Consider the following 22,949-nt stretch of genomic DNA (forward strand, 5'->3'; position numbering starts at 1 on the left):
GACATGTTCCGAGAATTTCACTCAAGCGTAATTCAGTCTGTGTTGGAGAATGACATTTGAAAGGACAAAAGGATTAAAAAAAACCCAGTTATCATCTACAGCTTAGTGGTCCACTTGCTTGTGAGAGGGAGCGGGCGCACAAGATAATTTTGCTTAGGCCTAAGCCTAAAGTCAGCACTGCAAGCCATTCATAAAGTAGTAACAATTAACAAACTAGGATAAGAGTAACATTGTGCCATTTTTAAAGTTGTAAGGACTTATTGAAACAATTGATACTTTAGAGACCAATTTAAATCTAACACATATTTTAGGGGCTAAAATCGAACTATGATCTACTTTAAAAGTAGTTGTCTTAATTCTTATATTAAATGTTTTTGATTAACATTGATGGGTTTCAATTCAATTTTAACCAATTACTTAAGTTGATTAAAATTTTCAATTATGAATTGGTTCAATTACAGAGTGTTGGACACAACTATATTGCCAAAACTAAATTTCACGCCGTGAAAAAGTAAATTTCAAGACATACTATATGCCCACAATAGAGAAAAACCTAATGAAAAAAACCCTTACGGTTGAGTTATATATAGGTCATCACTTTCTAAAAAATCCACAAATAAAGATAGAGATTATAAGGAACATACTCGATTCCGAAGCATCTATCTTTAGTGAAACTGACTAAGTTATTTAAGAACATTTCCAACTTGGTTGGACTACTTTTCTTAGCTCCTTCAATGTTCACGAATTTCCAATTTGTGACTGACTTTACCACAACAACTTGATTTCAGTAGTAGTTGGTGCAAAGTTCTTCGTAGTAATATGCTTCAACAATAATCTAGAAATAGCTTGGTAAAACAACCCAAAGTGCACAATGTCGCAATAACTTTTCTTAATGTGTGTCCTCTCTTATGATGATAGCCGTAAAATATAGCTTTTATACCTTTGAAAACTTTAGTGTACGGATCCCAAGTGGGCTAGGTCATCATCATGGGCTGAAATTAAAAGTTACACAGCAGAATCCGGTTGCTCGTTCTGTTGAGAGGTATATAAGCTAGAGTTGAGGTTCATCAAACCTCGATTGATTGAGTAGAGTCAAGCAGGAGTTGAGACCATTGGATCTTCACTGTTTTGAGCAAAATCTTGAGTAGTTTTCTTGTGTTTTCAACATAATTTTTCAACCTTATTTTAGATACTAAAACTAAAACTCAAATATATCAAAGGTGTGTTTTGACTTGAATTTGCCAACACAAGAACATTTGAACTTAACAAACATTATATTATAATATCGTTGAACCAAGGTTTGGGGTTTTTTAATTATAATTTGAAACTTAGATGGTGTCTCTTATTTTTACAGTCTTATTTCATTCAAAATTAGTAATATATATATATATATATATATATATTTTTTTTTGAGAGAGAAAATTAGTAATAGAGTTAGCCCAAAAAATATGATAATGTAAGTTACCAACTTGGACGCCGTAATACGAGGTAACTTCTTTCAACTAACAACATAGAGTAGTTTTTGCAAGCATGTTTCCTGTAAATTAAAAAGAAAAGCTTTGCCATGAAAGGGAACAAGAAAAATTGAATAGCCCAAGGCCTCAAATATATAACTAGTCTTCTTTGGTGAAGGCAACGCCCTTCTCCATCGATAATGGTATACTTCCTAGGGAAGAGAGATGCACTATTCTTCTTATATTATAAGAGCCATATTAATGGGTGTTCCTTTCAAAGGATTTAGTGAGGTGCTTTAAGAGTATTGAATACTCATCAATTGTTAGCAAATGAGTGCTCATCTTTAATCAATAATTTGGATTTGTCCAACAAAAAAGTACTACTTATAAAATTAATTAACTGAGATCCATATATAAGTTGTGCATGTAGAAATTGAAGATGAATGATGTATTTTTGTTTTAAAAATCAAGCATAGATTTGAGTTTTTCTTGGGAAAATAATAGGTAAAAAAAGAACTTTATTTTATTTTTATAATAAAAAAGCATTTATTACTTCTTAATAGGTGTCTTAAGGGACTTGCCAACAATTTTCTTATTATTTATGAGGCATCCATATATAATAGGACTTTTGATACATTCCCCCAAGACATTGTCCATAAAGGATAGCCAAGTGTTTCCTTTGGAAGAAGTGTTGCATGGTAGTTTATTATAGTGATTCCCTTCCTTTCATCCAAAGGAGTCTCTCTCTCTCTCTCTCTCTTTGTCACACACATGGTGCTGAGTAATAGTGCCCCTCACACGTTACTCATAAGGGTGACATAAAGAAAAAATTGGTCTAGGGTGCCTGTACATAGATATGGTTTGTGGTCTTTGTCCTTCATTTTTTTCTTTCTTTTTTTTAACTAATCTCATCGAAATCATTGTTAATATTTTAATAAGAACCTATAAAATAGTTAGCAAAAATAGTATATTAGCTAGCAGAGTCATGGGCATGGTCGGCATTACCTATTTTCTAATTATTGTTTTGCTCAAATTTAGTGGGCATTCGGTTAATTAATTAATCACCGATTGGCTTTGGATTAATTAATTCATTCTTTAAGAGAAAATTTAATCTTAAATGATTAAAATGGAAGCCCCTATGAGTCAATCGATGCAATGACCCAATCTTAGTAGTTTGACAATTTCAAAACTTGATTAAAAATTTAAAGCATCCTTGTTAGTTACATAACTACCTACAACCGAATTTAACCATATCGTAATGAGATTATTATATTCATATGCATGTCTTCTGACGTTGACCCTGTTCTTATTTTTATTGATAGCATAGAACACAATTGACTTTATATTTCTTTCTTCTCAAAAAATAAAAACTTAATATTTCTTTCTAAAGAAAGAAAACTTAATATTTCTTTCTTCATGCAATGACGACTTTTCTAGAAGCTTTTTTGTTTTGTTTTGTTTTTTGTTTTTTGTTTTTTTTTTTTTTCATTAAGAATTTTAGGAGAGCTTTTCATTAATATTCATAGGAGAAGGATTAACAAGGAAAAATTATTAGGTCTATCAGGAGTACTGCTAATGTGGTCCTCTCAATCAATGAGATAATGTCATTTATGCAAATATGTTTGTAAACTTCCTAATCAGCACAACGAATAAAAAATTAAAATTACCAAATGATGTCACATTTACATAAATAAAAGCATTTTATTAGTTGGGAGGTTAGGGAGGACCACGTCAGCAGACCTCCCGGTGGACCTAATAATTTCTCATTAAGAAGGGCATTAAGAGCATAAATTAAGGTGTGTTTAATGTTTCATTAAATGATATTTTTAAAAATTAAAGTCAAATTGTACATATATATCAAGAAAAAGTGAAAAACACACAAATATAATAAATTTGTACATTAAAACAAATAAATCAGTGACAAATGTATTTTTCTTTTTGAAAAGTATGTATTATAATTGTGAGAAAAGTTAATAGATGCTCTAAGAGTATTGACTTAGGGATTGAATGCCATATTGAGGAAAGCTTCCATTGCTGGGGAAATTGAGGGGTTTTCTTTTTATAGACAGGGGCCAAAGATTACCCATCTTTTTTTTACTGATGATTACTTGTTGTTTTGCTGTTCCACCTTAGTTGAATGTGAGAAAATTCAAGAGTTGCTTGCTATTTATGAAGTAGCTTCTGGCCAGATGGTCAACAAAGATAAGACTACTTTGTCTTTTAGCAAAAATATTGATGAAGAGTCATAGAAAGTTATAAAACAATCCTTGGGTGTACCGATGATTTAGCACTATGAAAAGTACTTGGGGCTGCCCTCCTTTGTGGGGAAAAACAAGAAAGCTTGTTTCACATTAATTAAGGAACGAATTTGGGCATGAATGAAGGGATGGAAGGAGAAGTTGCTCTCCCAAGCCGGCAAGGAGATCATGATCAAGGCTGTTATACAATCGATACCCACCTATTCCATGAGTGTGTTCAAACTGCCTATGAGCTTATGCAAGGACATTGAGGCAATGATAGGAAAGTTTTGGTGGGGACAAGAAGAGAAGAAGAAAATACATTGGGTGAAATGGAGTTCCTTGTGTTCTTCGAAGTCTATGGGTGGCATAGGGTTTAGGGATTTTCAGCATTTCAACAACGCTTTATTGGCTAAGCAAGTGTGGCGGCTCTTTCACCGAAAGGATACCCTTCTCTATAGGGTGTTTAAAACAAAGTTCTTCCCAAGTGGGAGCATTTTTGATGCTGCTGTACTTGCAAAATGCTCCTATGCTTGGTGAAGCATATTGTAGGCTAGGGAGGTTGTACAAAAGGGTGCTATTTGGCAAGTTGGAGATGGACAATCCATAAAGGTTTAGGAGCATCGTTGGCTACCTGATCTTGCAAACAGTAAAATAGTGTCGCCAAATTTGAATCATGCTATTTCACGGGTTAGTGATCTCCTAATGCCCAATGCCCAATCTTGGAATGTGGAGTTGATTGATCAAACTTTTATGGGATGGGAGGTTGAAGAGATTAAATGTGGAATTGGTCAGGATGATGCCTATGTTTGGCCATTCACTTCAGATGGGGAATACTCTGTCCGTAGTGCATATCACTTGCTTGCCTTGGGTTCATTAATGGCTGAACAAGCTTTAACTTCGTCAGCGGATCAAAAGGTTTGGAAGAGCATTTGGCGTATCTGAGTTCCTAAAAAAATTCACCATTTTATATGGAGAGCTGTCAAGGACTCTTTGCCAACTAAGGAGAATCTACACAAGAGACACATTCCATTAAATGTAACTTGCTCTCTTTGTGATGAACAACAAGAAACACTTATGCATGCTCTCTGGTTGTGATCAGGCCAAGGCAGTTTGGAAATCTAAAGTAAATTTTGCTGTGATGTACAAGACCAAGTTTCGAACTTTCATGGATCTATTTGAAGCGATATTGGGTAGAGGATCAGTCTTCCATGTGGCCTAGTTCTCTACAATTGCTTGGAGCTTGTGGCAGAGATGTAATAGGATTCGAGAGAAGCAACCTTCTTGGCCCCTTCATGAAGTCAGTAAGTGAGCTAAGGACATGGTGATAGAATTTTTTGAGATCCACAAGTAGCCACCTAAACTCCAGAGGAGAGCAGCTTTGATCCGCTGGCTACCTCCACTAGATGGCGTGTATAAAGTCAATTTTGATGCAGCCCTTTTTGGCAACTCGGGAATGGCAGGTATTGGAGTCGTTATTTGTGATAATGTGGGAGAAATAATTGCTACCCTTAGTCAGAAGATCCGTGAGCCTCATTTGGTGGATGCTGCCGAAGTTTTAGCATGTAATTGATCAGTGGCTTTTGAAAAGGAGCTGTGACTTTTTTCTGTGATTGTTGAAGGAGATTACAAGTGGGTTGTTCAAGCAGTCACTAATAAGGGGGAGAACTTGACAATGTTCGGCCATGTGATTAAGGAGATTCAGGGATCATGTTCTAGTTTTACAAGGATAAGTTTTCAACATGTTAGGAGAGAGGGAAATAAGTTAGCTCATGCCCTTGCACGTAGAGCAGTTGTATTTGCTGACATTGATGTTTGGGTGGAAGAACTACCCACTGATTTGGAGGATGTATTCCAAATGGATTTGATTGATTAATAAAACTTCGCTTACCTAATTCTAAAAAAAAAAAAGAAAAAGAAAAAAAGACTTAGGATATATTTTTAGAAACTTTTTATGGGGAAAGAAAAAAAAATTAACTTTGTAAATCTTTATTTTCTTTAATTTATATATATATATATATATATTATAGAATTTAATTTTAATCCTAAGTACACTCTTTAATAAGAAAAATAAAAAAATAAATACTTGTTTTTATTTTTGAGTTTCAACACTTCGATGATAGCTATTTCTTATCAGACCAAGACATCAATCGGTTTTTGGTGTAGGTGGGAATTGAATTCTAAATATCTTTTTCAACCATCAAGAGACTTTACTAGTTGAACTAACTAAAACTCACATAAATAAATAAATGTCTTTACAAAATGAAAGGTTTGGCCCTTCTTCATTATTATCAAATAATGGAGTACTTTTCATTACTTTTTTCGATCTTGAGACTTTTTCCATGCACGTAGCATTCATGAAGCCCTAGTAAAACTTATAATGATTCAACAATGTTATCATAATAATAAAATCGAAGATAAACCTTTAATGGTGTGTAATTTTGTACTACCCAAAAAAGAAGAAGAACGGAAATTGGTACGTACGTACCATTATCATTAAGTTTTTTAAATTTAATTTTTATTTATAAGAAATGATAATAAACTTTATCTATTGGTTACTGATATAAATGTTAGATCTTATCAGAAAAATGAGCTATTATCTTACGATTTATGTTGGGATTAAAGTAATACACCTTTACTATATATAACCCGTATTATAAATTATAATGAGCTTATTAGAGTATCTATAGAGAGTTTAATCTTAGGCTAAACCTAGGATTATCATTAGTAGGATCTGTATCACTTTACCTGAACTAGACTAATTAAATCTTTCTCAAAAAAGAAAAAAAAGACTAATTAAATGGGTTTAGGTTTTGCATAAATCTCTTATTTTAAAAATGGTGTAAGATAAAAAAAAAAAAAAAAAAACCCTTAATATTCACTCTAGAACCACAATAATTTTTACAAAACATTTTACAATTGTTGATATGAGTGATAATTTGTGTTTGTGTCATGTCAAGATACGGGTATTCGAAGACATGGCTCAACTCTTACCCAATCCATTTGATAATTGTGTTAGACCCCCCTCCTTCAAACATAACACAACCCATTAATTAAGCAGGTTGACATGACATGACTTATTTCAACTTATTTAATACACAATTTAAGAAGAATAAAGTAAGGAGAGTTTTTTCTTCTTTATTTTGGGTTAAAGGTTCATAGACTTTAGAGTTTCAATAAAGACTTTATCAATATAACCATTAAATTATTTTAATAATGTAACTATATTTAGAATTCAAATTTATTTGAGAGAAAATGATATTTATTTATATTAATCGGGTAATTTTGGGTTAAACATGTCAACACGGAATTGACCAATTTCTTAATTGTGTTAAGCATGCAACTCATTTTTGACACTAACCTATTTATACTAAACACTAACACATAAAAAACCATGTCATATTCATAGTGTGTTTGCATGTCATGTCAAATATTGCCACCCTTAACTATGGAGGTGGCAAGTTGTTAATAGTAAATGATAAAGTGATGTTAATGGTAGGTTGAAATAAAAACTAATAAAAGCCTGTCATCTCAATTGTTATGTCTACAGTATTACTTAGAATATAATAGAAATTTAATTACTTCTAATGATAAAGAGGAGCCAAACCGTGTAATGGATGTCAAGAATTTTGCAGCTAAGTGACATAATTGGTCTCCCTCATGAGCCAAGTTTCGAATCCCTCTTTCCCACTTGTAAGAATTAAAACAATCCTCACTTGTAACATGTAAAAAAATATAATAAAAAAGATGGAGAGAAGAAGCAGAGAAACCAATAACGTTTCAAAATGAAAGAAAAACAAATTCCATTTAGAATAGTAACCAAACAATATTAAAAGAAAATAAAAATCTGTATTCTCTAAATTTTACTTTCATCGAATTCTACATGTAAAATCATGAGCTGATAACAAATATCTTTTGGGCAAGGACCAATGGCGGTTTTAGGAATTTTTTTAAGGGTGGTCATTAAGAAACTTTTTTTAACTTAAATCATACAAAATCTAATAAAAAGAGAACTTTATATATTGACTGAAAAAAACCCACACCAAACACAGAATTTTACAATTTCCTTCTACGAATTTTCTTGTTACATGATAGTTTAATTATCAATATTGCAAACTACATCTCTTTCAAAATTTTAGTTAAATAAAATTTTTCTTGGACTTTTTCTTTTTGTTTGTAAGGACCTAATATATTGTTAAAGAGACCAAAGTTTGAGGACAAAGTTTGGTTACAAACTTAGTTGTAGCCTAAGGTTACAACTCTCACTAAACAAATTAACATTGTTACATATTTTGAAAATCTAATAGCTGAATTGTATGTTCTCTATATTCTTAAAACATATGTCAAATTTCATGCTAATTGGATGTTATTATTATTATTTTTTGGTTGAGAAAACTGCCAATTGAATGTTATTTACTATTCAATTCATAAACTTATTTTATATGTATAATTTTAGACTATAAAAACTCAAAATTTATGTTGTGTAGATTGCATCTCAGGACTCAAATCAATAACAGTAAATAAGCAGAAATTAAATAATAAGCACACAAACAAAGAGCACAAGAATTTATGTGGTTTGGCAAATTACCTACTTCCACGGCGATGACAGAGACATTTCACTATAAAAATAGGAAGATACAATAGTGCACAAGAACACTCAAGAAACTCAAATCCCAATTACACATAGCACTCTCTCATATAAATAATAAGAATAGAAGCTGAGTGCCTCTCTTTTTTCTCTATTTTCTCTTATGCGGTTGCACTTACTAGGTTAATCGAATTTTTGATCTCTCTAGATATGCCGTTCAACACAAACCTAATATATATATATATATATATATTTATTTATTTATTTATATTTATATATATGTTATAGGTCGGCAATACTAGGAATTATATTCTTAGTTGTATTCGGTCATACTTGACCGACATACAAGCAATGGGCTTGTGGGCTTTAGTGGCAATTCAAGCCACAAATTGAACCCACGTCAACAATTAAAACATTTAATTGATGACTATTGATCATTGATTTTCTTAAAAATTTTGCAAGTAAGGAGGATATAAAAAGAAAATGTGATTAAATGGTAGATTTGTTAAAATTCATATTCAATAAAAAAAAATATTGAATGGAGTTGTAGCCGTACTCTACAATCAAATTTATTGCTAAAATTTGTCCAAAGTTTAATTACGTTGGGTCTAAAAAATATTTAGAGTGGTCACAAAGTTTTTTTAAAAATAAAAAAAATCATAAATTTTTTAAATTTATAAATAATAATTAATTTTTTTTAGACCAGGGTGGGCCTGTGAGCACCCTAGACTCTATGGGAGCCGCCCCTGGTAAGGACTATCATTTTCAGTTGGAAAAGAAAAAACAATCTTCTTTCCATCATTCCCATACTTGTTACCTTCTTCCAACAAGCAAAGTACATTACTATCTAATAGAAACAAAACATAAATAAATTAAGTCAACTAATCATTTTGTAAATTCATGATTAAAAATTTTAAGCATCCTTGTTAGTCGCATAACTACCTACAACCGTATTTAACCACTCCGTAATTGGAATAATATATGCATGACTACTGATGGTGACCGTGAGTGATCCGATATCTATCCTTTTTTTTTTCATTGGTAGCATAAATTATATTTAGTTTATTATTTCTTTCTCCCTGCTGCAACAAATACTTTTCTAGAAACCCTTCCATTCTCTCTTTATATATTCTAAGAAAAAAAAAAAAAAAAAAACAGAAAATTGAGTACCGAAATCAATGTTAGATCTCAATCATTTAGTCTTGATTTTTGCAGTCTCTTTTTTTAAATAGGGAAAAATTAACGGACAACTATTTTTAAAATTTTTTTATTGGAAAAAAAAGTAATTAATTTTTTTTCTTCATATTTTTATATTTCATATAGAAGTAGCATTAAAACTTTTTTGAAATGGTCTATTAATTAACAAATACTTTAAGATTACTCTTTCACCTTTAGTTTGACGGTTGGGGGGTGTTAGATATATTATAATCCAATTCAATTATAGGCTCATGTGCTTGTAGAACAAGTATATTGATCCAATTGTAAGTTCATGTTCTTGTAGAACAAACATACTAACTTTGGATTAGTTTATGGTTAGCTTTGGGTTAGTCATATATTTTTTAGTATATAAACTCTAAAGTATGTGTGTCTGACATTTTTGACCGAAAGCACAAAAGTAGATATATATAGGGAAGGTAAAAAAATCTTTGGAGAAAACAAGGAGACAGTAAGCTGGAGCCTGGAGGAGAAATTGAAGCAGGAGAAAGAAGAAAATAATAGAGAGGAATATTGCAGCGAGTTGGTGGAGAAGAAAATAGAGGATGTTTTCTGTCATTCAAATAGTCGGCTTTAGAAATATTTTTCAGGGTGGTCATTAAGAAACTTAAATTATACAAAATTTAATAAAAATAGAATTTCATATATTGACTATAAAAAACACACACATATACACAAAGACATAAGTCTTACAATTTCCTTTTTGAATTTTCTTATTTTGAAATCTTTGCATGATAGTCTCATTATCAATACTGCAAATTATATTTTTTTTCAAAATTTTAGTTTCATAAAAATTTTCTTGGGCTTTTGCTACAATTCTCACTAAATAAATTAACATGGTTACATATTTTGAAAATTTAAATATTAAACTGTATGTTCTTTATGTTCTTAAAATACAAATCAAATTTCATGTCAATCAGAAGTTATTTACTATTTAGTTTTATTTTTTATGTATAATTGTAGACAACAAAAATTTGAAATTTAAGATTTGAATGATGACGTAGCTATTGATATTTGATTTTTTTGAAAATTTCCTAGTATGGAGGATTTAAGAAAAAAATGTAATCCAATGGTGGATTTACCAAAATTCACAATAAAAAAAGATTGAGTAGAATTGTAGTCTTAATCTACAACCAAGTTTGTTGCTAAATTTTGTCCAAAGTATAATTATGTTGAGCCTAAAAAAATTTAAGGTGGTCCCAAATATTTTTTAAGGATAAAAAATCATAAATTTTTAAAATTTACATATACTAATTAATTTTTTTCCAAGTTCAGGTGGTCCTGTGACCACCCTGCACTCTACATGGAGACGCCAGTGCATTTAAACATCAAAATCAGACATCATTAACAATAACAGTATGACAGTGAAGACCATAGAAGGAGCACAAGTATTCAAATAAAAATTTTGGGCTGTTGCATGCTAGTGTCTAACTTGATACCTAATTACATATACCTACTAAAATTAATTTTATTCCTTAAGGTCGAGCATCGCCATAAAATTCAAAACAGTTCATAAAGACATCCCTTGTGTCACATATTACAAAACATGGGCTACCCAATTCTAAATGGGCCTTAATGCACTTAAAAGACCGGTACGTAACGCTGCCCTTAAATAGTGTACGTTGTCTTGTATATGGCGTGAAATTGTCCTTGTTTCGAACACCTACATGATAGCGTACCATCATACCCTAATTCTAAACTTGGAAATAATGGAGAGGGGATATATATGGTGGTTTGGGAATGTTACCAAAGTTCATTCTCAATGTGGGAATGAACCCAGACATCCCCTAAACCTCAAATATTCTCTATAAAAGGGGATGAGGATCAAACCCCACACTTGAAATCACCTTTGAGCAACCCCTTTATAACCCTATTTTACTTACAAAATCTATGCTAAAACATCCCCACTAGTTTCTCAATAGGTCTGAGGTTCAATTTTCCTGTTTTTCTTTACTGACCAACTGATTTGAAAGTGGGTAACAAGCATTTTTGAAGGAAAAAAAAAAAAAAGAGCCTTAAGAAAGCAACTTCTTCCAATTCTTGAGGGGACTGGTAAAAAGTTGATCCATTGCTGTATACTAGTGTTTTTCCTAGTCCATAGACAAAGGACCTAGTTCAAGAGACCTCAAATTCCTTTTGTTTGGTGAGTCCCTTTTCTCCTTTTCTTTGTTTCCTCTTTTTACTTTTAGATTCTAAAAAATGTGTGATTTCTAGGGTTTTTAAGTTAATTTTAGAGTTATTTATTATGCACATTTTATTCAGTTGGTCTGGTTATTTGGCAATAAGATTAGTTTTTGAATTATGGACAACATCCCATCAGGGACGAACAACGTACGGTAACGTTGCAATAATGCAAGCATATATTATTCTTCTTCGATGAAACGATGTTCTTCTCAATCTTGTTTAGACCCTATATATGCAAAACAACATCTGGGTATGAAAGAACATGGTACGCTAGCTATAAGGTGAAGGGCATACATTGTTTTGCCTTCTATTTTATTTCAAGTAATTTATCCCTTTTATCACTAATTCATTTGTTTGGGATTCTTTAACAATTTTTATCATTGTAATATATAGTGTTTTACTTTTCTAATGCATGTTTACATTATGGTTTAATCATTAGGTTTATCAGGTTTATTGAAATTGGTTAAGTGACAATAGTAATGCTGATCTCCGGATTGGGCTTTGAGTATGTAGGTGCCTAACATTTTCCTACCATCATACTCTAATTTTAAACTTAGAAATAATTTTGGTTAAGATTTTGCCTAAGGGATCAATAGCTGGTTCTTTGACCCTAAAAACAAGTAGCAATTCCAATTTCACTACAAGGCTTGTAGCATTCTCACAGACTCACACCTGCATTTAAGGTTGCTCTATACATGCGTACCCAAAAGCACCACTAGCGTAGTACGTAGCAAGTTCGATTGGAGCAAATGGGATGGGAAGCCAGGAGACAATGGATAAACCCTAAATCATAGAGAGTTAATTGACTACACTACAAAAAAAGGGGCTATCCCAGCATTTTCAAAACCGCTGGGATAGCTCCAGAAAGCGCTAGGATAGGGTCAAAATTCCTATCCTGGCATTTTTTTTCCTGGCTGCGCAGTGAATGTCGGTATAGGGTCGCCGAACCTGTACCAGTGCTTTTCAAAAGTCCTGGGAAAGGCATACGCCTCAAAAGCGCTGGAATAGGTCTTAAATGAATATAATTTAAAAGGCCTATGCCAGCGCTTTCAAAAGCGCCGGAATAGGTCATTTTAAAAAAAAAAAAAAATTTTTTAGCACCTATAATTTTTTTTTTTTAATGTACCTAAAATACATATTTTACAGCACCTATAATGAACCACAATTCATATTTTCTAATAGCAAATACAATACCACATTAAACCAACAAACTAAACATATTTAATTACACCATATCAATAATTACATCCCAAATATCTAAAATGTTAAACCCTCCCAACTAACCCAGCCTCCAAAATAATTAAAAGGAAAAGAAAGAAAGAGTATTATACACAGAAGTGTACTTATCAAAAGAAAAAAAGAGTATGCACAAAAGTGTATTACAAATCTATCATTTCTTGTTGATTGGTTTAACAACTTCAGCATCTTAATTTCAAATTAAGCTTAAATTAGGATGAATCATGACCCTTCACGTCATCATTAAGCTTAAATTAAGCACTTATACTTGTAGAGCGACCATCGCGCCAAGGGTGTGCGGTGGTATATCATTTGATGGTATTAAGGTTGTGATCATGTGGATTCCTATTAATGGTGGAGAGAGTATCTATTAATGTTGTTTGGTGGTTATACAAAAAGTAAAGTTTTTGTCTTTTAAATGGTATTGATTTTTATATAGTAGTTGTTTGTAAATTCTTGTGTGAGAATTAGACATTATTGATTAGATTATGATTTTGTGTTGCATTACATTTTGCTGTTTTCCGAGTAATTTTTTCATTTATCTCATGTTTAATACTTTTATTCTAGAATGGTACTAGCAGAGTTAAAAATGAATAATATGGAGGTTGAAAATAACTTAGAGATTAACTCAAAAGAAGACGAATAGAGTTTTTGTCACGATTCTGGTTGTTTAATTTTTATACCACATTGCCTACAATCATTTGTGAGGGCATAAGACCCTCACAAATAATTTCAACAATGCCATTTTTCGTCGTTAAAAAATAATTTGTCATTTTGAAATTTACAAATTAGTAATTGTGAGGGCGTGAAGGCCCGCTCACAAATACTTTTTAGCAACACTGTTACTTGCCTTTGAAATGTAAGTCATTAATTTGAAATTTGCTAATAACTAATTGCTAATAATTGTTAGCAACATTTGCATCCTCTCACTAAAAATAAGTCGTAGACTTTTCTCGTCATTTAGTAATATATGTGTGAGGACAAATTTATCCAATAACGATGGTGAATTGCCATTGTAAATTAACTATTTGCGAAGGTATGGTTGCAAAATCCCTTTTAACAACAAAAGCAAGTATAACCACTTTTGAGGGTTGAATGTTCAATATGTGTGTAAAACACTTTGAACGTTTAGACCCCCAATTTACAAATTACCAATTCAAGCTTATTATCAGATAATATATGTGCGGAAAATGAACATAAGCTTATAACAGAATTGATAAACAATCTAAACCAAATAAAATCACATTTACAGCAGAAATTAAATGGCAAAGATTAATGGAAGAGAGATGCAAATACAAGGATAACACAACGATGTGTTATCGAAGAGGAAATCAAAGCCCTTGGCGTAAAACCTCTCCTCCGCCCTCCAAGCGGTAAATAATCCACTAAAGAATGAAGTTGGGATACATGAACAGCAGAAAACCCTCTAAGCCTAATCTACCCAGTGTACCTAAGCCTTCCAAGCTTCTTGTTCTAACAAGGTTACGCCGAACCTTTGTCTTCTTTAGCTTACAGAATTCCGCTATAACCCATAGCATCAACCAATATCAATTGGTCCCTTCCTAAGTGCTTCCCAAGTACCAAATAGCCTTCTCACAGATATGGGTATGGTGAGAAAAGGTTTTGGCTAATGTACCTCTCAAGGATGTAACAATGGAGAGGGTGAGAGTTGAGGAATTTGAAAAGTCACTGTGTAAAGATTGTGGACGAGTCAATCTTGTTTTTCTCTAGGGTTTCTCTCTCAAAATTCTCTCTGGAAGCTCTTAATATTTCGTGGGTATAAAGGGTATTTATACTGGAGTGAGAAAGGAATGCAAAGAGTCAGTTTTTCCATAACATAGTGGACTGACGACTTGGCCTCGCGACTTGACTGAGTTGCGAGTCCAAGCCGCGAGCTAACTGAATGGCCAGTCTGGACTTTTTGTCTTGTAGTACTACAGCTGGCATGACGGTTCAGTTTCTCTATATGCTTCACTCGTGTGCATCATCTGGCGGCTTGCAAGCCACGAGCCACCCACGAGATCCAGCCGTGAGTCCCTACTTCACTGTACAGTCTTGAGCATTTCTTCACACTCTCTCACACACTACCCTTACATGAATCCCACCTAAACACAGGGTTACTAATTGCTAAATTACAAGCAAATTTGGTACAAAATAAAGCCAATAAGATGGTTGATTAAATTTAACCTTACAAGGGTCATGTTTAATTCCTTGCTAATTGATGATGCAAAAAATCAGCAGTTGAGCTCCTCGTTGTAGTGGATGGATGAAGCTATGATTGAGGTCGTCTTTGTTGGAGGAAAAACCTACAAAATGAACTGGCTGGAAGAGTAACACGCCGGTGTGGCGTTAGCCAAACCACCTCTGATGCTTAAGTTAGTAAGGGAGAAGGATTTAATAGAGTATAGACTAGAGAGTGATTTCGTAGAGTATTTGTGTGTACCTTTAACTTCTGTTGCTCTTTCTTTTATAGTTGTATGCCTCATTAATGGGCAATGAATCGCTGTATTTATGCTCAACGGCTAGTGCGTTACAAAATCTTGGTCTGAAGTTCACAGCTCATTCTGTGACCATTGCTTCGTCTGTTACGTTTTGTCATCAATGAGCGTAATAAATGTGTGACATTGTCTCTTGGTTAATGACGATATCAGCTTATTGACGATTGTAAATTTCTGACTCATCAACTGCCCCCTTGTTCGAATCTTCGTCTATTGGACGAGATGAGAACATATTCATTTGACGCTTCGTATTCTATGTACTGCGCATTTATGACAAGTTGATTTTTGACCAATTGAGTGCCACGTGTACGGTTAGGATGCGTTCGACATGTAGACACTTCTTGGTTTTCCCGTGCATGTTTTGGTCACTTATTTCGCATTTTTCCCTCCTGTTTACTTTCTTCTACAATCTTTCCTTGTTCAGAATTTATTCTAGGGTTTGTCTCTCCTTCAAGCTTCCTTTCTTTGTCTTGCGTTCCCTGGTAAGTTCTTCGTGCTCCTGTTTCTTTTATTGCTCTTCCATGGTAGATTACTTTTTTGTTAGGGTTGATTGTCCTTCAATAACTTTTCTTTTCGCTCGTCTAGGTTGTTTGCTTGAGTCTGTAGAGGGAGAGTGTCTCAAGTGGGTTAGTCTCTTCATGGGGGAGGACTGTCCATATAAGTTTTTCCTTTTTTCGTTATTCCCTCTGGTTTCCCACTTTGCTAAGGTAGCTAGGTCATTAAAGATGTCTGAGGTTAGGTCTAGTGACTTGGAGACGGGGTTATCCTCGTCTGATGATCGTGTGATTTCTGAGGCTACTTCTCTTTCCACCCTTTATAAAGCTTGGACAATTTCATGTTCCGTCACTGGAAAGGATGAGAAGCGAATCGGGGATAGGTTTCAGTTCCCTGATTCAGTAAAGATTACGATCCCGAGTGATGAGGATAGGGCCTGTCACTCCTATGCTCATGAAGTTTGTTTTTACAAGGCCGACTTCACTAGTGGTCTTCGTTTCCTTGTTCACCCTTTTGTTAGGGAATTTTTTTCTTATTTGCACCTTGTTCTGGTGCAGTTAGTGCCCAACTATTGTCGGATCATCATCTCCTGTATGGTAGTGTGGATGTCTGCCAATGATGGTGACGTAGGATGAATTCCTTTATTTTTATCGTTTGAGAAAATCAAAGGACCCTGGCTATTATGAGTTTAAGTCGTGGGATAGAGCTTCTAGGTTAATACTTGATTACCTGTCTTCTCTCTGAAATTGGAAGCCAAACTTCTTTTTTTGTTTCTGGAAGTGGTTGGGAGTTTGTCACTAGTGTGGACCTGGACGAAGCCCCCAAGTTTTTTCGTAGTTGGGGAATTCCCGTGTCTAGTGCTTCTTTCTCGTCTTTTTGTTGTTTTTTGTTTCTTTTTGTGAGTGACGATGGTATATGACTTACTTGTGCTTTTGTTTGCAGTTTCCCAACGTCCTTGTTTGAAGAAGAGGTATTAGCATCGTGCCAAAAATGTAAAGGAATATTTGGAGACCGTCAAGGACTTTGACGAGCTCGTTTCTCCTCAATCTTTATTTCTTCATTTCTTAAGTCTGAAACCGTTTGCTAAGGTTCGGAAAAATTCGGAAGTTGTGAAGAAGAGTAAGTGCTACTTCCTTTTTCTCTCTTGAAATCTTGGGCTTTTATCTTTCTTTTATTTATTATATATATATATATATATTCTTCTTCCTTTCAGGAATGACGACTAGGTTCAGTAAGCAAAAACTAGCCGAGGCTCAAGAGAAGAGGGCCAAGGGTGGCCTCGTCAGTGGTCTCCTATCCAAGAAATGTTCAAAGATGGGTGACATTTCTAAGGAAGTTCCCGTGGTAACTCCTCCTCCTGCTCATTCACCTGCTAAGTGTCTTGCCTTTCCCACTTCGTCTCTGGAGGTAATTGCCTCTGGTGGAGAGGAGGCTAGGAAGAAGAAGAAGGTGGGTGGCAAATCTTTCCTTCCTACCTTTTGGGATGATGCTGACGCGGCTACTCTGAAGGCTTATGAGGCACTCTTCATGGATGACCTAAGTCCTCTGATGGAAAAGTCGTCCAGCGAGGTGATGTTGTCTCACATTCAAAAGCTTGTGCAGGTATGTGTTGATAATGTAGGTTGTCTTTACTTCTTCTTTTTCTTTGCCTCTACTAAGGGAGATTTCTTGTAGGCTTTGGGGGAGTTTCTGTTTGTTTCTGGGAAACTCCTGGACTTAGAGAAGAGGGTGGCCACGTCTGAGCCTATGATCAAATCCCTTGCCCCTGAGAATGAGATGTTCAAGAACAAGGTTGCCATTCTTACTGTTGAAGCTAAAAATGACAAAGAATGTGTGGCAGCCTTGGAGAAGAGCCTGCAAGTGGAGAAAGATTTTTGCAAGCTAAAGGACAAACAGATTGGTGATTTGGGGTTGAAATTGCAGAAGGCTGGGGCCATGGTGGTGAAGGAATTCAAAGATTCCGATGAGTACTCTGATGAGTTGTGCGGGTACTACATGGAAGGCTTCGGCCTTCTTAGGAAGTGGATGGCAAAGCATCACCCCGACTTGGACCTTTCTGGCCTGGTTATGGGGTGATGTTGAGAAGGAGCTCTTGTCTGATCGTCCTTTCGAGGCTACGACAGAGAATGTGACGGAGGAAGCCACAATCGTTTCTGAGGTAATGGAGGAGGCCGCAACTATAACCCCTGTAGACCCTGTCCCTGATGTGTAGTAACTTATATGTTTTTTTTCTTTCTAGTTTTTTTTTTTTTTTTTTTTTTTTTTTTTTTTTAAGGCAAGAAAAATATCTCTTTTGGGCTCATTGTTTAGGGTAGCTTGAACAATTCCTTTGAGCCCGTTGTTTTGGGCAATTGAACAATTTCTTTGGGCCCATTGTTTTGGGCAATTGAACAATTTCTTTGACAATGATAGGTAGGTTTATGGACTTCACACTTTAGCTGCAGTAAACAAACTTTTTTTTATGCTTGGTTATGTTTAGACAACCTTTTATGATGATGTTAGTCGTGCTGAAACAACTTTTTACATTTAGCTTGTATTTGAACAGCTCTTTATCTTTAGTTGTGTACGTTTTTAGACCCCTTAAAACATAACCAGATTAACCTAGTTAATTAGCCAAGTGATTACTTAGTCAAATTATCAAATCTAGGTTAACACAAATATATCAAATTATTGTAAAGTGTGGAAAATAAAGAACACAACAATATGATAACCCAGGAAAACCAAACTGGTAAAAACCTGGGAGGATTTAACCTAGCTATCCTCAAGGTAAAACGAATCCATTATGAATGATTTGAAGTTTACACAATAGCGACTTAGACCACTAACATCCTATTGGTACCTCGAGTAGTAAACTTATTACCACGACCACGTGACAGCTCCGAGTTCACGGACTACTTCTTCCTTAGATTCCCAGCAAGTACAAGCACTTCCGCTTGTGTATCTTTAAGCTCTTGAATCTGCAATTGAACTGATCACCAAGCTCTTGACATCAATCTTGAGATTGGAAACCCTAAGTGTATGTGAAGGCAAACACCTCTAGATCTCACAAAAGATTCACACACACAGCATAAAGAGCAACCTCTAAATGTGGCTAGGGTTTTCCCTTTTATACTTAAGACAAAACATAAAACCCTACACGTCAAACGGGCTTGGGCTGAGTTGGAAAAATTTTGCAGAAAAACAATCTGCATAAGCTTCGATCGATCAAGTCCAATTTTCGATCAATCAAACCAGGCATATTTACACAGTAAATCCTGCAGTACACTTGATTCCAACTTTACACTTAAACACACATTGAGCAAGTCTAAAACAAGACTAAACGTTTTGATCATGGTTTGCCAATATTACAAATTGAAGTTCTAATACATTTAAATCTAAAGTCTTAGAACCCAACAAACTCCCCCCTTTGGCAATTCGTGACAAAACACAAACTAAACAAAAGTACTCAAAGTTTACAAAAAACATCCCATTACAAAAACATTGCCTAACACAACAAATTCAACCTAACTACTATTTATCAATTGCAAGTGTAGACAGCAGCACAACTGAATCAACTTGTATATTCCTGAAACACTCAACAAACGCATAAACGCATGTGTGGAAAATACAAATAAAACAAAATAACTTCTTGATTTCACAAAACATAAAAATAAAGTCATATATCATGAATAACCTCATAAATATAAATAAATAAACAATGTGAAACAAGAAACATATATAATCAAAGTATCTCCCCTTATCATGGACAACCCAAAAATACATCATGAGCCAAAAAAGTAAATATAGAATGAAGCACCTAGATACAATCTAAAAGCTCCAAAGCTCTAACACAACAAAATCTCCCCCTACATATGTACTCCCCCCTTTTGTGATGAATTTCCAAATGGCAATCATGACTCATCATCAAAAGGAGGTGGCGAAGGTGATTGTCTAAGACTCTCTAAATCTACTCGCAAAGATCGAAGCTTATCAAGCATGTCCACCAAAAGCTGACCTTGAGCCACCTGAACGGTCATGATAGTCTCCAACATACGAAGAATGTTTGAATCATCCGAAGTAGAAGATGGGGGAACAACAGCAGTAGCAGCAGGATCGACAGATGCCTCAGCTGAAGTATCACTTGTAGAAGAGGGAGGAGGAGGTGTGACACCAGAAGACTCAACCCTAGGGCATTTAGAGCTGGCTCTCATCTAAGCAGCCCTCTGCTTAAGAAAGGTGGCACCTATACGAGCTATGATATGAACGAGCTCAGACGTAGGAAACTCCTCTAAACCCAAACGTGAAAGAATCCGATGAATAAAAACCGGAAAGAAAAGAGCATGAGCAGTAGAACTACTCCTATGAACCTCAATCAAAGAACGAATGAAAAGATAAGGAAAGCTCATAAGAGCATCAGTGACAAGGGCATACAAAAATGCACATCTCTCTATAGGAATGGTATGTAAATGAGAGATGGGCCAGATGGAATGACAAGAAATCCGGAAAAAGAGATAATGAGTCTCGGTCAACTTGTGAGAGGTGATTTGAGGATTAGAACCCCACTGGATAGAAGTACCAGTAATAAATGACATAATGTCATCTAGAGGTGGAGGCTCATCGTACTGATAAACAGGATGCTGGACCAGTGGCACCTCAAGAGCATTAGCCACTACCGAAGGAGTAATGGTGTACTCATAACCTTGTATCTAACTTCTCACGAGAGTGTTGGAATAATAGGAGTCGACAGAGAGGTTCGAGTAGAACTCTTTGATCAAGGTAGCTGGAGGAGGATGATCAACATCCAACAAAGGCAACCAGCCCCTACGGTCAAAGTTTCTCTTAATCTCACCATCTAACTCATCTAAAATGACCTTATGCTCAGCCCAAACATTCCTACGAAGGTTCAGCTTCTCATACGCTTCCTGGTTTTTCTCACTCAGGAACCTCTCATTATCAAAAGTGGGGACAGAAGAAGAAGAAGAGGATTTCCTATTAGCTCTAGTCTTCCTAGACATGATGCTAAAGAGCAGAAGGATAGACACAGAAGAGATAGAGAAAAAAAAAAAAAAACTAAGGGCAGATTGCAAGTTAGCACAGAAATATATAGAAATAACAATTCTATATGATGCATGAACAATATCAACACATGATGCATGCTCTAATGCAGTGAGAATAAGTTCAATATTACTCTAAAATCACAAAATTGGCTTGAGTATAGAGTTTATGTCAAAAACCCCAACTTTTGAAAACCCACTTTCAAAAAAACCAACAAATTGACCAAATTGATCATTACACAAGATAGATAACATAAAATAATGATCAAATCAATCAATCTAACAAGACAATTTCATCAAATTAAGCTCAATTGAACAAAAACCTCAAATCGGGTAGTTTCAAGCCCTAGAATTTCCAATTTTTCCCAAATCATCAAATTGATCAAATTAATTCACAAAGATCACTTTTATATTGTCCCACATCAAAAACCCAGTGATCAATTTTCAAAGAAAAGACTTAAATCAACAAAAATTCCAAAATTTCATAGGTTCGAAATTTTCCCACAATGCATGGAAAATATGCATGAAACATGAAAATAAATGAAAAAGGAGGGGTATAAAGGTCTTACCAGCCTTAGAAGACAAAAACCTTGCAAAAATTTTGAGGGAAAATGACAAAAAATTGATTGGAAGTCTTGATCAATCGAAGAGAGAGAGAAAAGAGGTTTTGAAAAAGTTTGAAAGTGATAGAACACGTGAAAACTCAAAGTTTTAAAAAACTCTCTATGCAGTAAACAAACTTTTTTTATGCTTGGTTGTGTTTAGACAACCTTCTATGATGATGTTAGTCGTGCTGAAACAACTTTTTACATTTAGGTTGTATTTGAACAGCTTTTTATCTTTAGTTGTGTACGTTTTTAGACCTCTTAAAACACAACCAGATTAACCTAATTAATTAGCCAAGTGATTACTTAGTCAAATTAACAAATCTAGGTTAACACAAATATATCAAATTATTGTAAAGTGTGGAAAATAAAGAACACAACAATATGACAACCCAGGAAAACCAAACCGGTAAAAACCTGGGGAGGATTTAACCTAGCTATCCTTAAAGTAAAACGAATTTGCTATGAAAGAATTGAAGTTTACACAATAGTGACTTAGACCACTAACATCTTATTGCTACCTCGAGTAAGAAACTTACTACCACGACCACGTGACAGCTCCGAGTCCACGGACTACTTCTTTCTTGGATTCCCAGCAAGTACAAGCACTCCCACTTATGTATCTTAAAGCTCTTGAATCTGCAACTGAATTGATCTTCAAGCTCTCAACATCGATCTTGAGATTGGAAACCCTAAGTGTATGTGAAGGCAAACACCTCTAGATCTCACAAAAGATTCACACACACAACATAAAGAGCAACCTCTAAACGTGGGTAAGGTTTTCCCTTTTATACTTAAGAAAAAACATAAAACCCTACACGTCAAACGGGCTTGGGCTTAGTTGGAAAAATTCTGTAGAAAAACAATCTGCACGAGCTTCGATCGATCAAGTCTAATTTTCGATCGATCGAGTCAGGCAGATTTACATAGTAAATCCTACAGTACACTCGATTCCAACTTTACACTTAAACACACTTTGAGAAAGTCTAAAACAAGACTAATCGTTTTGATCATGGTTTGCCAACATTACAAATTGAAGTTCTAATACATTTAAACCTAAAGTCTTAGAACTCAACAAGTTGTGTTGGAACAATTCTTTAGTGAGTCATGTTTAAATGACAATTCTGGTAGTGTTTGAACAACTTAGTATTTTTTAGCTGTGTTTGAACATCTTTTATTGAGTCATGTTTTAATGATGATCTTAGTTGTGTTTGAACAACTTAGTATTTTTTAGCCGTGTTTGAACAGTTTTCTATTGAGTCATGTTCGAGTGACGATCTTAGTTCTGTTTGAACAACTTAGTATTTTTTAGTGGTGTTTGAACAACTTTTTATTGAGTCATGTTTGAATGACGATCTTAGTTGTGTTTGAACAATTTAGTATTTTTTAGTTGTGTTTAAATAG

The 22,949-nt window shown here is 34.5% G+C and overlaps 1 protein-coding gene across 1 annotated transcript; it reads left to right on the forward strand.

Moving 5' to 3' along the window:
- Nucleotides 1-3,832: 3,832 nt before the first annotated feature.
- Nucleotides 3,833-4,231, forward strand: LOC126700971 (uncharacterized mitochondrial protein AtMg00310-like). The gene has a single exon (XM_050399129.1). The coding sequence runs from the start codon at nt 3,833-3,835 to the stop codon at nt 4,229-4,231; it is 399 nt and encodes a 132-aa protein (XP_050255086.1).
- The last annotated feature ends 18,718 nt before the right edge of the window (nt 4,232-22,949 follow it).

The sequence above is a fragment of the Quercus robur genome, chromosome 9, assembly GCF_932294415.1.
Source record: "Quercus robur chromosome 9, dhQueRobu3.1, whole genome shotgun sequence".
In the NCBI taxonomy this organism is placed as follows: Eukaryota; Viridiplantae; Streptophyta; class Magnoliopsida; order Fagales; family Fagaceae; genus Quercus; species Quercus robur.

Excerpts from the sequence above, each read along its gene's own strand:
- LOC126700971 (XM_050399129.1), top strand. The coding sequence starts at position 3,833 with ATGAAGGGATGGAAGGAGAAGTTGCTCTCCCAAGCCGGCAAGGAGATC.